This window comes from Oncorhynchus masou, chromosome 32, assembly GCF_036934945.1.
Source record: "Oncorhynchus masou masou isolate Uvic2021 chromosome 32, UVic_Omas_1.1, whole genome shotgun sequence".
In the NCBI taxonomy this organism is placed as follows: domain Eukaryota; kingdom Metazoa; phylum Chordata; class Actinopteri; order Salmoniformes; family Salmonidae; genus Oncorhynchus; species Oncorhynchus masou.
Genome location: NC_088243.1, coordinates 19,058,459 through 19,072,694, shown reverse-complemented (window position 1 = coordinate 19,072,694; position 14,236 = coordinate 19,058,459). Strand labels below are relative to the sequence as shown.

Sequence of the window (14,236 nt, the reverse complement as noted above, 5' to 3'; positions counted from 1 at the left end):
TTCCCAAAATAAATTACACAAAACACACAAAACATTACAAAAAAACACAGAAAAGATGAAGTCTATAAAATGGCAGAACATTAGTGTTGCAAATTTTCAGTACGTTTTCCAAAATTTGCAGGTTTTCCAGAAATCATGGAATTTTGCCACTCTACAGCAGATTGATTAGTTGGTGTGATAAAAATACATTCATATAATCAGACTTACCAGAGTGTCTTTGCTGCTGAAGTGCACTAGCCAACCTTCCTTCATGATATTGCTACTTTTCCTCTTGGTGTTTTTGACTGACTGGACCACTCGCATAAGTGGGATGTTGTTGCTAGTAGATGGGCTTTGAAATGAAGGGAGTCAAACATAAAAACTCTGGCCGTGTGAATGCTTTTCTTCTCAACTTCAGGACTCAGTTAGGGTTACGGATTGGGTCAGGGTTGTGGTTAAGGCTAAGGGTTGAACCGGAATGTGGACATGAAGCTAGGGTTAGGGTTGAGGTTAAGGCTAAGGGTTGAACCGGAATGTGGACATGAAGCTAGGGTCAGGGTTGTGGTTAAGGCTAAGGGTTGAACCGGAATGTGGACATGAAGCTAGGGTTAGGGTTGAGGTTAAGGCTAAGGGTTGAACCGGAATGTGGACATGAAGCTAGGGTTAGGGTTGTGGTTAAGGCTAAGGGTTGAACCGGAATGTGGACATGAAGCTAGGGTTAGGGTTGTGTTTAAGGCTAAGGGTTGAACCGGAATATGGACATGAAGCTAGGGTTAGGGTTGTGGTTAAGGCTAAGGGTTGAACCGGAATGTGGACATGAAGCTAGGGTTAGGGTTGTGGTTAAGGCTAAGGGTTGAACCGGAATGTGGACATGAAGCTAGGGTTAGGGTTGTGGTTAAAGCTAAGGGTTGAACCGGAATGTGGACATGAAGCTAGGGTTCGGGTTGTGGTTAAGGCTAAGGGTTGAACCGGAATGTGGACATGAAGCTAGGGTTAGGGTTGTGGTTAAGGCTAAGGCTTGAACCGGAATGTGGACATGAAGCTAGGGTTAGGGTTGTGGTTAAGGCTAAGGGTTGAACCGGAATGTGGACATGAAGCTAGGGTCAGGGTTGTGGTTAAGGCTAAGGCTTGAACCGGAATGTGGACATGAAGCTAGGGTTAGGGTTGTGGTTAAGGCTAAGGGTTGAACCGGAATGTGGACATGAAGCTAGGGTTAGGGTTGTGGTTAAGGCTAAGGGTTGAACCGGAATGTGGACATGAAGCTAGGGTTAGGGTTGTGGTTAAGGCTAAGGGTTGAACCGGAATGTGGACATGAAGCTAGGGTTAGGGTTGGGTAGGGTAAGGGTTGAGCCGGGGTAAATTGCTTCATTCTAAGCAGTATGCTAGAATGGATATTTTAACAGGACCTATGACTACTGTACATATCCACAGCCATAGCCATTGGGGGTCCCCCTGTCCTAGTCCCAGGCCCAGTCAATCACCTTATAGCCCTGTTGCAGTCATCCTCTGGGTCATGGAGGTCTCCCATTTCCCCATGGCCAGCCTCCAGCAGGCCCGAGTCAGGCACTATGGCCTCCTCCATGTCATCCATCAGACCACTGTTCATGTCACTGTCGTGGTCGTCACAACCCTCCCCCATCCCCACATCAGACTCCGCCCCTGAGCTCAGCAGATCTGGAGGAGGAGGAGCAACAGGTGGAAACACACAAGGTGTAGACAAAGAGAATAGTAGAAAATGAAGTATGACAGAGAAACCCTGTTTTTTAAAAGAAGAAATAAGGAACAAAAAGCGGAAAATACAAAGAATATCAGAGTGGTAGTGTGGGAGAGATTTTTAAATAAAACAGTGACATCATTTCACAGTCATAATTCTGTTGATATTTCAAGGAATATTCTGGTACTTCCAAGAATTCAGCTGGTGTCCTACATATGATTCTCTTCCTACAGTCTCTCATAACTGAAGTAAATGTTGCAGAATTGAAAGAAAAATATCTCAATCCTGTGACATTTCTTGGAAACTACATGAGATGGACCACCACTTACTAGGGGAAATCTGCCATACTTAAAGCAAATGACTATCTAAAGTGAAACTTGCCTTCAGTTTTAGACACTTCTCCAAGGCAGTTGTTTGGCACTTTGGGCGCACATCGTTTATGACAGTTGAATTTGCAATCTGTAACCGTGAGAGAGAAACAGAGAGAGTGAGAGAGTGTGTAAGATGGGAAGGATAAAGATAGAGAAAGGAGAGAGAGAGAGAGAAAGGAGAGAGAGAGAGAGAGAGAGAGAAAGGAGAGAGAGAGAGAGAGAGAGATGGCCTGTCCATATGAAACCTATCTAATAGCACTGTGAGTACAAACAGACCCTTATCTGTCTGCTAGAGTACCTAATGAACTGTCTCACACACGATACTATCACACTCTGTTCTGCTGAATATATAAAGTACAACTCTATTGAAGTGATAATGTCCGAGAAGCCGGTGTTTGGAAAGGGTGTTGTTAAGCTCAATGTCACGACTCCTACCGAAGGTGGCTCCTCTTCCTGTTCGGGTGGCGCTAGGCAGTCGTCGTCACCGGCCTACTAACTGCCACCGATCCCTTTTCCATTTTCTGTTGGTTTTGTCTGATTTGTTTCACCTGTTTCTTTTTTACATTTTGAGTTGGGCTATTTAAGCCGGTAGGCCCGCCTGCTCTTTGTGCGGGCTTGGGTCTTTTTCCCACTGTGTGATGTGTGGTAGTGCGTGTTGTTTAGTTACCTGTTTTGGGCTTTTGTTTTATTACGCCCAGTTTCGTGGAGAGTGCCTCCGACACCTGACTCCGCACCCACTATGCCTAGTGTGTTACACCCGAGACTAAGTCGAGAGCCGGCCAACCGTTCCAATATTTGAGGGCGTTATCACTTGTATACAATGGGTTACCAACATATTCAAATAATGATTGACATATTCTTGTGTACACTGTAGTAACCATAGAGTTACAGTGCATCTGTGAATTATATGACGTCTATGGTAGTCACAACACTGTTTCTGCATTTGCAATTAGCATGTAATTATAAAGTTACAGGGCTATCTATTAATCAGGCCACAATAGTTATTTAAGATGTCACGAAGAAAGCTTGAGGTAGAAACAACTGCCATCTGTTAGCTTTGCCAACTCTGTGACAACAGAGTCTTGAGATTTCCAAAAATAATACCATAATAATATTGAGCTGGCGAAAGCCCACAGGTGAGTCACACAGTATAACAGTATGTACTGTGTGACTCACTATCATCCCCACCTCCTCCGACCAACCACTGGTAACCTCTATCATTATCTCAAGTTTCTCTGAACCCCTACGGTACCTTTGCATTGCAGGCCTTGACGGAACAGGCCCTTGAGTAGCTTCTTGCAGTGCTGGCAGACGGTGGGGCGTGTGTAGGAGTGGATGACGAGGGTGTGAGGCACCTTAACTTTGGACAGGAGGATTTTGTCTAACTCTATAGGTCGGCCGATGTAGGAAGAGGACCTTCTCTCTCTGCCAGAAAAGAAGTCTGTCTGCGTCTTTTGCTGTGGAGGGTAAGCAGGGTAGACTAGTCAGTGTTGCTCTGATGCCCCACTCAGAGCAAGGCACATGGTGGTTAACAGATCACAAGCAACAACAACCTAAGCTAAGATTATATTATTCAATCTCCTTTCTTTGTCTTATTTGTCTTATTTTGGCATATGACACAAAACAAACAGGGAAACAGCGATGTGCTTCTGGTGATAATAGGCGTATTGATACTGCAATACGTGAGGCCAGGGTATTGGGGTACCTACCTCCATGCCAGGACTGACAGGAGACTGAGCATGCAGCGAGGAGAGAACAGGGACACACAGGGAGGAGGTGAAGAGAGAGATCAGAGTTAAACCATAACAATATTCACACACATGCCTGACTGCTGCTGAAGTAAAGACCTGCTCCTACAGAATTCATAATGAAAACAACCAGCCACAAAGGCCTTCATAATCACATCAGGTCCTTTATATTAGGAACATGCTACTCATCATAATTCAACAATTTGCCATTGAGAGGTTGGGAATGTATAGGCATGTACTGTAGTAATCTATGGCGTGTGTGTGTGTGTGCCTGCGTCTGTGTGTGTGTGTGTGTGTGTGTGTGTGTGTGTGTGTGTGTGTGTGTGTGTGTGTGTGTGTGTGTGTGTGTGTGTGTGTGTGTGTGTGTGTGTGTGTGTGTGTGTGTGTGTGTGTGTGTGCCTGGGTCTGTGTGTCCATCCATGCCCGTGTGAGCATGCACATGTGTGTGTGTAGCTCTTCATGATGACCCACAGTAACCAGGGTAAACTCACCAGTAACCAGGGGAAAACTCATCAGTAACCAGGGTAAACTCACCAGTAACCAGGGTAAACTCGCCAGTAACCAGGGATAAACTCACCAGTAACCAGGGATAAACTCACCAGTAACCAGGGATAAACTCACCAGTAACCAGGGGTAAACTCACCAGTAACCAGGGTAAACTCACCAGTAACCAGGGATAAACTCACCAGTAACCAGGGGTAAACTCACCAGTAACCAGGGTAAACTCACCAGTAACCAGGGGTAAACTCACCAGTAACCAGGGGTAAACTCACCAGTAACCAGGGGAAAACTCACCAGTAACCAGGGTAAACTCACCAGTAACCAGGGTAAACTCATCAGTAACCAGGGTAACCTCACCAGTAACCAGGGTAAACTCACCAGTAACCAGGGATAAACTCACCAGTAACCAGGGATAAACTCACCAGTAACCAGGGATAAACTCACCAGTAACCAGGATAAACTCACCAGTAACCAGGGTAAACTCACCAATAACCAGGGATAAACTCACAAGTAACCAGGGGTAAACTCACCAGTAACCAGGGTAAACTCACCAGTATTCAGGGGTAAACTCACCAGTAACCAGGGGTAAACTCACCAGTAACCAGGGTAAACTCACCAGTAACCAGGGTAAACTCACCAGTAACCAGGGATAAACTCACCAGTAACCAGGGGTAAACTCACCAGTAACCAGGATAAACTCACCAGTAACCAAGGTAAAGTCACCAGTAACCAGGGGTAAACTCACCAGTAACCAGGGTAAACTCACCAGTATCCAGGGGTAAACTCACCAGTAACCAGGGGTAAACTCACCAGTAACCAGAGTAAACTCACCAGTAAGGCCTCGTCGGAGGTGAAAGGCGAAGGTTCATTGGACCGTGTGGTGGTCAGTGTGGTCAAGCCGGTCAGAGAGACATTGGACAACCTCCGCTTGCGGATACCACTGCAGTTATTTGGGATTTTAAAGGCACAGCGCTTGTGATAGTTCAGACCACAACCTTCAGGGGAGAGAAACAAGCGGTTTCAGAGCAAAGGTGAGTTCACGTGTAACGTGGTCATTTTTATACTTGCATCAAACTTGTGAGAGACTGTCTTTATGGAACTACACTGAACAAAAATATAAATTGAACATGTCAACTGTTGATCCCATGTTTCATGAACTGAAATAAAAGATCCCATAAATGTTTCATACACACAGAAAGCTTATTTCTCTCAAATGTGGTGCACAAACTTGTTGACATTCCTGTTAGTGAGTGTTTCTTATTTGCCAAGGTAATCCATCCATCTGACAGGTGTGGCATATCAAGAAGCTGATTAAACAGCATGATCATTACACAGGTGCATTGCCATAGATGTCTCAGGTTTTGAGGGAGCGTGCAATTGGCATGCTGACTGCAGGAATGCCCACTAGAGCTGTTGCCAGAGAATTTAATGCTCATTTATCTACTATTAGCCAGCTCCAACATTGTTTTAGAGAATTTGGCAGTACATTCAACCGGCCTCAAAACTGCAGACCACGTGTAACCACGCCAGCCCAGGACCCACACATCCGGCTTCTTCACCTGCGGGGTCATCTGAGAACAACCACCCAGACAGTTGGTGAATAAGTGGGTTTGCGTAACCAAAGAATTTCTGCATAAACTGTCCGAAACAGTCTCAGGGAATCTCATCTGCATTCTCGTCGTTCTTAGGGTCTTGACCTGACTGCAGTTCAGCGTCATAACCGACTTCAGTGGGCAAATGCTCACCTTTAATGGCCACTGGTACGCTGGAGAAGTGTACTCTTCACAGATGAATCCCGGTTTCAACTGTACCGAGCAGATGGCAGACAGTATGTATGGCGTCATGTGGGTGAGCTGTTTGCTGATGTCAACGTTGTGAACAGAGTGCCCCATGGTGGCGGTGGGGTTATGCTACGGACAACGAACATAAACTATGGACAACAAACACAATGCATTTTATTGATGACAATTTGAATGCATATACTGTAGATACCCTGACAAGATCCTGTGGCCCATTGTCGTGCCATTCATCCACCACCAACACCTCATGTTTCAGCATGATAATGCATGGCCCCATGTCGCAAGGATCACTACACAATTCTTGTAAGCTGAAAATGTCCCAGTTCTTCCACGGCCTGCATACTCACCAGACATGTCACGCATTGAACATGTATGGGTATGCTCTGGATTGACGTGATGACAGCTTCTTCCCACCAATATCCAGCAACTATCCAGCAACGCACAGCCATTGAAGATGAGTGGAACAACATTCCTCAGGCCACAATCAACAGCCTGATCAACTTTATGTGGAAGAGAGGTGTCGCACTGCATGTGGCAAATGGTGGTCACACCAGAAACGGACTGGTTTTCTGATCCACAACATTACTTTTTTTAAGGTATCAGTGTCCAACAGTGAAATCCATAGATTTGGGCTTTATTTCAATTGATTGATTTCCTTATATGAACCGTAACTCAGTAAAATCTTTGAAATTGTTGCATGTTGCATTTATATTTTTGTTCAGTATTAGTAGGAGTCATCTATTGGAACAAGTCATTCATGGATAGTTGAAACTTTGTCTTTGGGAAACTTTCCTCCATGAGCTCGCCACCATTCCAGTCAGACACCACATTATGTAATACTTTTATACATGTTAGGCTATTGTGTGTACCTTCATCCCCTCTATGCACGACCTTTCCAACCACTTTCCAACTGCCTCCAGCCTGACAGAAGACAAATTGTTTTCTTCTTCTCAACACTCTTCAAGCAGGGACTTTGCTGCTCATCGTGGACCCTGAAGAGACCTCTTCGGACCAGAGTACACCTGAGTGGCCTGTATCCAATGTACCCTGATAATATCCCCTCTTAGAAAGTTATGTAATGGTGTCAGAGTGGCTGGAACCTAATTACATTTCTTGAAATAGGTCCACGGCGGTATCCAAAATTGTACCCTATTCCCTACAAAGTGCACTACTTCCCACCAGAGCTCTGGTCAAAAGTAGTGCACTATATGGGGAATAGGGTGCCACTTGAGACGCAACCCAGAGCTCCTTCTATACAGTACCTACCTTCACACTTGAGACCCTGTCTCACCAGGCCCCACAGCATCTCTCCACAGTGGTCACAGAAGGCAGGGGACCGGTAGGAGTGGACAAACAAGCCATGGGGACGGATCTGGAAGTCCTCCACTGTGGCAGAGGCTAGAACAGGACAACGACAATGACAACAACAGTCAATGGTTCAATTCCAACATTTTCCTCACACTCCTAGATTTAAACAGTACTCAAGAACTGAGTTGTATTCTGTGAATAGTGATATAATAGTAGTGTAGTGGGACGGTGTTTTCAATGGATGTACAATTAAAAATGAATGGCCGTTCCCTGGTACAGTATTTGTATATGTTGAGGTAACCAAGGCTTTTTGCTGCATATGGAGTTGTGATTTTCTGATTGGCTGGTGCAGTTAGGCTGCATTGGGCCAATGGGATAGAGTGGAGAGCACAGCATGAGAGTAGACTGCCTCAACAAACACACATATCTCCCCACCAACATGCTTGTCTTAGCACGCTCAAGTAGGATACATTCTGATTAGCCATTCTGCTGGGTAAACTGCTTCAATTTATTCAAATTATTGTTTTGCCTTTTGTTTAAAGGCCAATATATGTTTGGAAGTTTAACAACATGTAAACTGTCATTACATGCTTCAGAAAATTAGTGTGTATGTGAATGTGGAGTCTAGGTAGTCTGAATCTAAATATGTTTATTTGCATTTTAAAGCATACTACAAGAACACAAACTTTACTGTGGTGGTAAAGTCTGCTCACATGATACAGTGTATCTACATTCCAGTATGGTACAGTATTGATCATTTGACTCTTCCACAATGGCAAAAAGTGTTCCAGTGTGCCACATTTCAGTGTACAAACAGGGCAGAAAGCATTCTCATAGGACAGAGTTCAAGTTGAGTTCTTCCTCTCTTCCATATTTATGTTTACAGTATGGTCTACACACCCCTGCTTGCATCCAGTAGCATCCTGCGCCAACGTAACAAATGTACGCTGTTCACACCCTCATGCTGATGACAGAAAAAGTGGTTTTAGCATCCTATCCACCTTCACACTAATTAACTTGCTCTATAAGTTGTAAAGCTCAAACGAGGATACACAGATTGCGAGATCTTTGACAGTAAGACTGACTGGTGAAAACAACTCTCTGGGATGCAGTGTAACAAACCGTAATGTTAATTTACCAACCATAAGCATTTTTATTTCTCCTTGTACGTAGGAGATTTAACCCAAGTGATCATCTGTGAAGGGAATGAATGATTTTATTGATGAGTTCAATGGAGCTCAAGTGTACTGGATCTGTCAAGTTGGGAAGCGTTTATAGCAGCTGTTCTATTTTAGCATGATCACACTCACACTGTCTTCCCTCATATATCTTCTAAGACTCATCAAGATTAAGGAACAGAAGAAGGTTATATCCTGTTCTGATCTTTTATCTCAAATGTGAGTGTGAGCATAAACTGAGATTAACTGACTAAAGACAGTAGTACACAAATAAATACCTGTGCAGTAAGACATACCAATGTGAACCTTTACAGCACGTGACCCTAACATAACACAATAGCTATACATTAGAATCAATGCAGTTCTCTGTTGTGATTCACTTTGCGCTGCCTGGCTGATGCAAAAACAGACACAGAAACACATGTCAACACACCACAGTCAACAGAGGACACATTTTGTTCAGATCAGCGACCTTGGTGGAAATGACCACAATTAATAACCACAGACTGTCTCGTCTTCACTTCTTCTTTCTGACAGTTGTAAGGTTTTCCCTGCGTTTCTTTTAGTGTGCTCACTGTTCTATCAGCTGTTGAGTGTGTCATTAAAACGTGTCATGACAGATGTCGGGGAGCATGTCTATGAGAATCTGTGCATCTGGGCGAGTAAATCACTAAATGACCTGAGCCGTCACCTTCCCAGTGAGGCATGTAGCCAAGGTAACAGAGGTGTCGCTCTACCCCATGTCTCCCCTGTCGCTGTACCAGACACAACTAAATGACCTGCCATACTGTAACACACAGAGGGGGAAGAGAAAGCCTGCCAAGTGTTTAGAAAAACACTTTACCAGTGTCAAGATTGATACTTGAATCACGTCCTACTCCTGAGCTAAGATAAGCGCACCCCTGATTTCTCACCAGGTGAGGCATTTAAACTTTCCACAACAAGGGGAGCGGGTGGAGAGGGGCAGAACACTGCCAAAACAAAGCAAACCCACTGATCACACACTGGTTGAATCAATGTTGTTTCCACGTCATTTCAATTAAATTGAAACAACTTGGAATAGACATCTGTGCCGAGTGGGGAGGGACATCACTGGACACACAGAGATGAGCAACGATTTGTGTGACAACTTACTGTTTTGTTATTTCCATATTATTTCACAAGAGAGGGGCATCTGAGAGCTTACTGTCTTTGGTAAATGTGCATATTGGGATAGCTCCAAATGTCTAGACCTTGACTTGTTCTGATTGGCAGCTAACCTTCTAGAGTTTTTATTATTATTTATTTAACTAGGCAAGTCCGTTAAGAACAAATTCTTACTTACAATGATGACCTACCCTGGCCAAACCCTGGACGACGCTGCACCAATTGTGCCCCTATGGGGTTCCCAATCACAGCCAGATGTGATACAGCCTGGACTTGAACCAGCAACTGTAGTGACACCTCTTGCACTGAGACACAGTGCCTAAGACCGCTGCGCCTAAGACCGCTGCACCACTCTGGATATGTGGATAAATGATCTTTGGTAGCAGGCTACATCAGCCAGCAGCAACATACACTATAGTTCTGTATTTTGTCATGCAGACAGTTATTCATGTTCTTGTCTGTTGTGTTGACTGACTTAACCATATAGCTATTAGCCAAGCACACTGAATACACACAAGCTTATCTCATGTAAATTCATGTCATAGTAACATTATGTCCTCACTATTATCATTGTGTCGTCTGATTAGTCCATTACTCTGAGTAACATCTCTCTCCTCCTTTTCAAGCTGCTATTATGGAGATGCTTTGTACTCTGTTCACAATCTGTATGAAGCTCGAACATGTTCTGCATTTTGAACACAACAAAAGGAACCTACCAATTTCTGCTGTTATTCAACCTCAAGGGTTCAAATGAGAGTTCACCTCTCTTCCCTATGTCAACTGGTCTATTCCAGAGGCTACATAACTGACAGAAAGGAGAGCTGAATAGAACCAGTGAATGCAATAGGCCTATGTTCAATTGCAAATGAAATCAGATCAAATCCAATTTTATTGGTCACATGCACATGGTTAGAAGATGTTAATGTCAGTGTAGTGAAATGCTTGTGCTTCTAGTTCCAACAGTGCAGTAATATCTAACAAGTAATCTAACAATTCCCCAACAACTACCTAATACACACAAATCTAAAGGGATGAATGAGAATATGTACATATAAGTATATGGATGAGCGATGGTCGAGCGGCATAGGCAAGTTGAGGTAGATGGTATAAAATACAGTATATACATGTGATATGAGTAATGTAAGATATGTAAACATTATTAAAGTGGCATTGTTTAAAGTGACTAGTGATCAATTTATTAAAGTGTCCAGTGATTCCGTCTCAATGTAGGCAGCAGCATCTCTGAGTTAGTGATTGCTGTTCAGCAGTCTGATGGCCTTGAGATAGAAGCTGTTTTTCAGTCTCTCGGTCCCAGCTTTGATGCACCTGTACTGACCTCGCCTTCTGGATGATAGCGGTGTGAACAGGCACTGCCTCGGGTTGTTGTTGTCCTTGATGATCTTTTGGCCTTCCTGTGACATCGGGTGCTGTAGGTGTCATGGAGGGCAGGTAGTTTGCCCCCGGTGATGCGTTGTGCAGAACGCACCACCCTCTGGAGAGCCTTGAAGTGGAGGGCGGTACAGTTGCCGTACCAGGCTGTGATACAGCCGACAGGATGCTCTCGATTGTGCATCTGTAAAAGTATGTCAGGGTTTTGGGTGACAAGACAAATTTCTTCAGCCTCCTGAGGTTGAAGAGGCACTGTTGCGCCTTCTTCACCACACTGTCTGTGTGGGTGGACCATTTCAGATTGTCTGTGATGTGTACGCCCAGGAACTTAAAACTTTCCACCTTCTCCGCTGCTGTCCCATCGATGTGGATAGAGGTGTGCTCCCTCTGCAGTTTCCTGAAGTCCACAATCATCTCCTTTGTTTTTTTGACGTTGAGTGAAAGTTTGTTTTCCTGACACCACACTCTGAGTGCCCTCACCTCCTCCCTGTAGGCCGTCTCGTTGTTGTTGGTGATCAAGACCACTACTGTTGTGTTGTCTGCAAACTTGATGATTGAGTTGAAGGCGTGCATGGCCGTGCAGTCGTGGGTGAACAGGGAGTACAGGAGAGGGCTGAGTAGACACCCTTGTGGGGCCCCAGTGTTGAGGCAAAGTGGAGATGTTGTTTCCTACCTTCACCACCTGGGTGCAGCCCGTCAGAAAGTCCAGGACCCAGTTGCATAGGGAGGGGTTGAGACCCAGGGCCTCCAGCTTGATGATGAGCTTGTAGGGTACTATGGTGCTGAGCTGTAGTCAATGAACAGCATTTTTACATACAGTACGTATTATTTTTGTCCAGATGGGATAGGGCAGTGTGCAGTGTGATGGCGATTGCGTCGTCTGTGGACCTGTTGGGGCGGTATGCAAACTGAAGTGGGTCTAGGGTGGCCGGTAAGGTGGAGGTGATATGATCTGCATTAATATACTGTGGACAAAGGTTAAATGAATGTAGCCTATATGCAAAAAGAACACAGGTGAACAGAAATCACCCTCAAACAGGAGCATGCTGCATACTCAAAACCAGAGGAACACTGTATGCATGTTGAGAAGTTCCACTTTAAATGATGAAGATTTAATTTTACCTTTATTTTGCGAGGCAAGTCAGTTAAGAACAAATTCTTATTTTCAATGACGGCCTAGGAACAGTGGGTTAACTGCCTGTTCAGGGGCAGAACGACAGATTTGTACCTTGTCAGCTAGGGGATTTGAACTTGCAACCTTTCGATTACTAGTCCAACGCTCTAACCACTAGGCTACCCTACGCCATGCGTGACCTTCTAAGGAGGGATCATTTTCATTGGGGAAACTGTGACAAAATGTTTTGAAACATTTTGCATCAGAAAACCAAAACAAATGTTTCCTATTGGTCAAGTTTGGGTATTTCCTCCCTATCTCAGTTTATTTTCTTCCGTTTTGGGCTAACGGACACAACCCTATTCTAGTGTGTACTGTAGTCTTACCTGACAGGACCACCTCAACCAGGTAGTGTGTATTGTGTAGTGAACATTGGTCTTACCTGACAGGACCACCTCAACCAGGTCTCCCTCTGTGATGTCTGTAGCACATTTCACCAGCTGGAGGATGTTCTCTGAGCCTGGGTCGTGGCGGAACAGCAGGATCTTGTCATACATCCCATAGAAGCCACACTCGGGTAACTGTGTGGGAGACACAAAAAGAGTAGCTGGCATTGGTTAACATTTGTTGTTATATTGCTGGTTGACTTATTGGAGAGAAATGTACAATTATTTCCTTTCAAACTATTATAAAACATGATGTTTAATTGTCACATTAAAGAGGCCCTTTTCTGCTTTGCTTGTATGCAACCCAAGAAGACAGCAGTCTCAATAGAGGCCCTTCTGGGGGCATCTCACACAGCAGACTAGGACAGAGTGTACGCTACAGTGTACGCTATTCTCCACATAGCTCACCGTAATATACATGCATACCATTTTCTTTTCAAGTTATATACGGTCTATACACACCATGTATTTATATTTATATTCTGGATTCTGACACTGCTCACTCTAATATATCTACGTGGAGAGTTAATTGGACTTGTTCTGACATTTCGTTGTTCATTGTTTTATTTTATTTGTGTATTAGTATTGTATTAGCTAGACATTCGACTGAACTGTTGGAACTAGTAACGTAAGCATTTCAATGCACCTGCTACATACAACACCTGCAAATCTGTGTACGTGACCAATAAACTTTGATATGATTTTGATTACATTAACCTTATAACATTTAGAGGAACAATGACGTTGTCTCTAAATTCAATTTAGAGAGCCCATTGTTCAAATTTTCACAATTGATGATACTGTACTGTCTGATACCAAACTGACAATTGATGTAATAAATATACTAGCGCATTACTGAGTAGCTCCAATGGTTCTTCAGGGATATTTACAAAGCTGTTCATCACAGCATCCTTTCAGTAGTAATGCAAGTCACAGCTAGGTAATATGCCTCATCAACTGAGTTTTACTCTGCTGATTATGCATAATGATGCAGACTGTTATAAGCATGTTACGAGCCCGTATTATGTCTTATTATGCAGCTTATAATATGTTATATACAGTCTTTACCAAGTGGCAGAAGCCTATAGCCAACAAACAGACATGGCAATTGTTTTCCTTTGGTAAATGTAGGGTAGGTGTTAAACCAAACAGTCTTTTGCCAAGGAGCCCACATTAATTAACAGACCCCTTACTATATTTTAATGGAGTTAGAAAATTACCTTAATTAATACTTAATACAAATAAATACCCAGGATGCTAGAAAACAGTCCACAGCAAGGCCACTAAACAAACCTGGGGTGATTTCAATTAGGTGAAACATGCAGAATATTGCAGAGAGAAACGCATTGGATAGAGCTGCACATGCTGTAATGTTGCACCCAGCTGAACAGACCCTTGGTATTTAGAAACATAGTAAAAGGAGACTGGTCTGTTTCACCATGTTCTGTAGTAGAACACTGGATTTCTCAAGGTCAGTTTTCACTAATCTATCCAAAGTCAAACTACTTGCACAACGTTTAAACACTATTTCTGTGGTTAGTTA

General features: G+C 43.8%; 1 protein-coding gene across 1 annotated transcript in view; it reads right to left on the bottom strand.

Annotated features, from left to right (window-relative positions):
- Positions 1-14,236, bottom strand: part of LOC135526930 (serine/threonine-protein kinase D1-like) — a 58,539-nt gene that overhangs the window by 21,210 nt on the left and 23,093 nt on the right. The window contains exons 2-9 of the mRNA XM_064955599.1: positions 12,690-12,828; positions 7,379-7,510; positions 5,145-5,308; positions 3,774-3,797; positions 3,317-3,521; positions 2,075-2,152; positions 1,461-1,653; positions 208-331 (exon numbers count right to left, since the gene is read on the bottom strand). Coding sequence (XP_064811671.1) covers positions 208-331; positions 1,461-1,653; positions 2,075-2,152; positions 3,317-3,521; positions 3,774-3,797; positions 5,145-5,308; positions 7,379-7,510; positions 12,690-12,828 — 1,059 coding nt within the window. The remainder of the gene's footprint in view (positions 1-207; positions 332-1,460; positions 1,654-2,074; positions 2,153-3,316; positions 3,522-3,773; positions 3,798-5,144; positions 5,309-7,378; positions 7,511-12,689; positions 12,829-14,236) is intronic.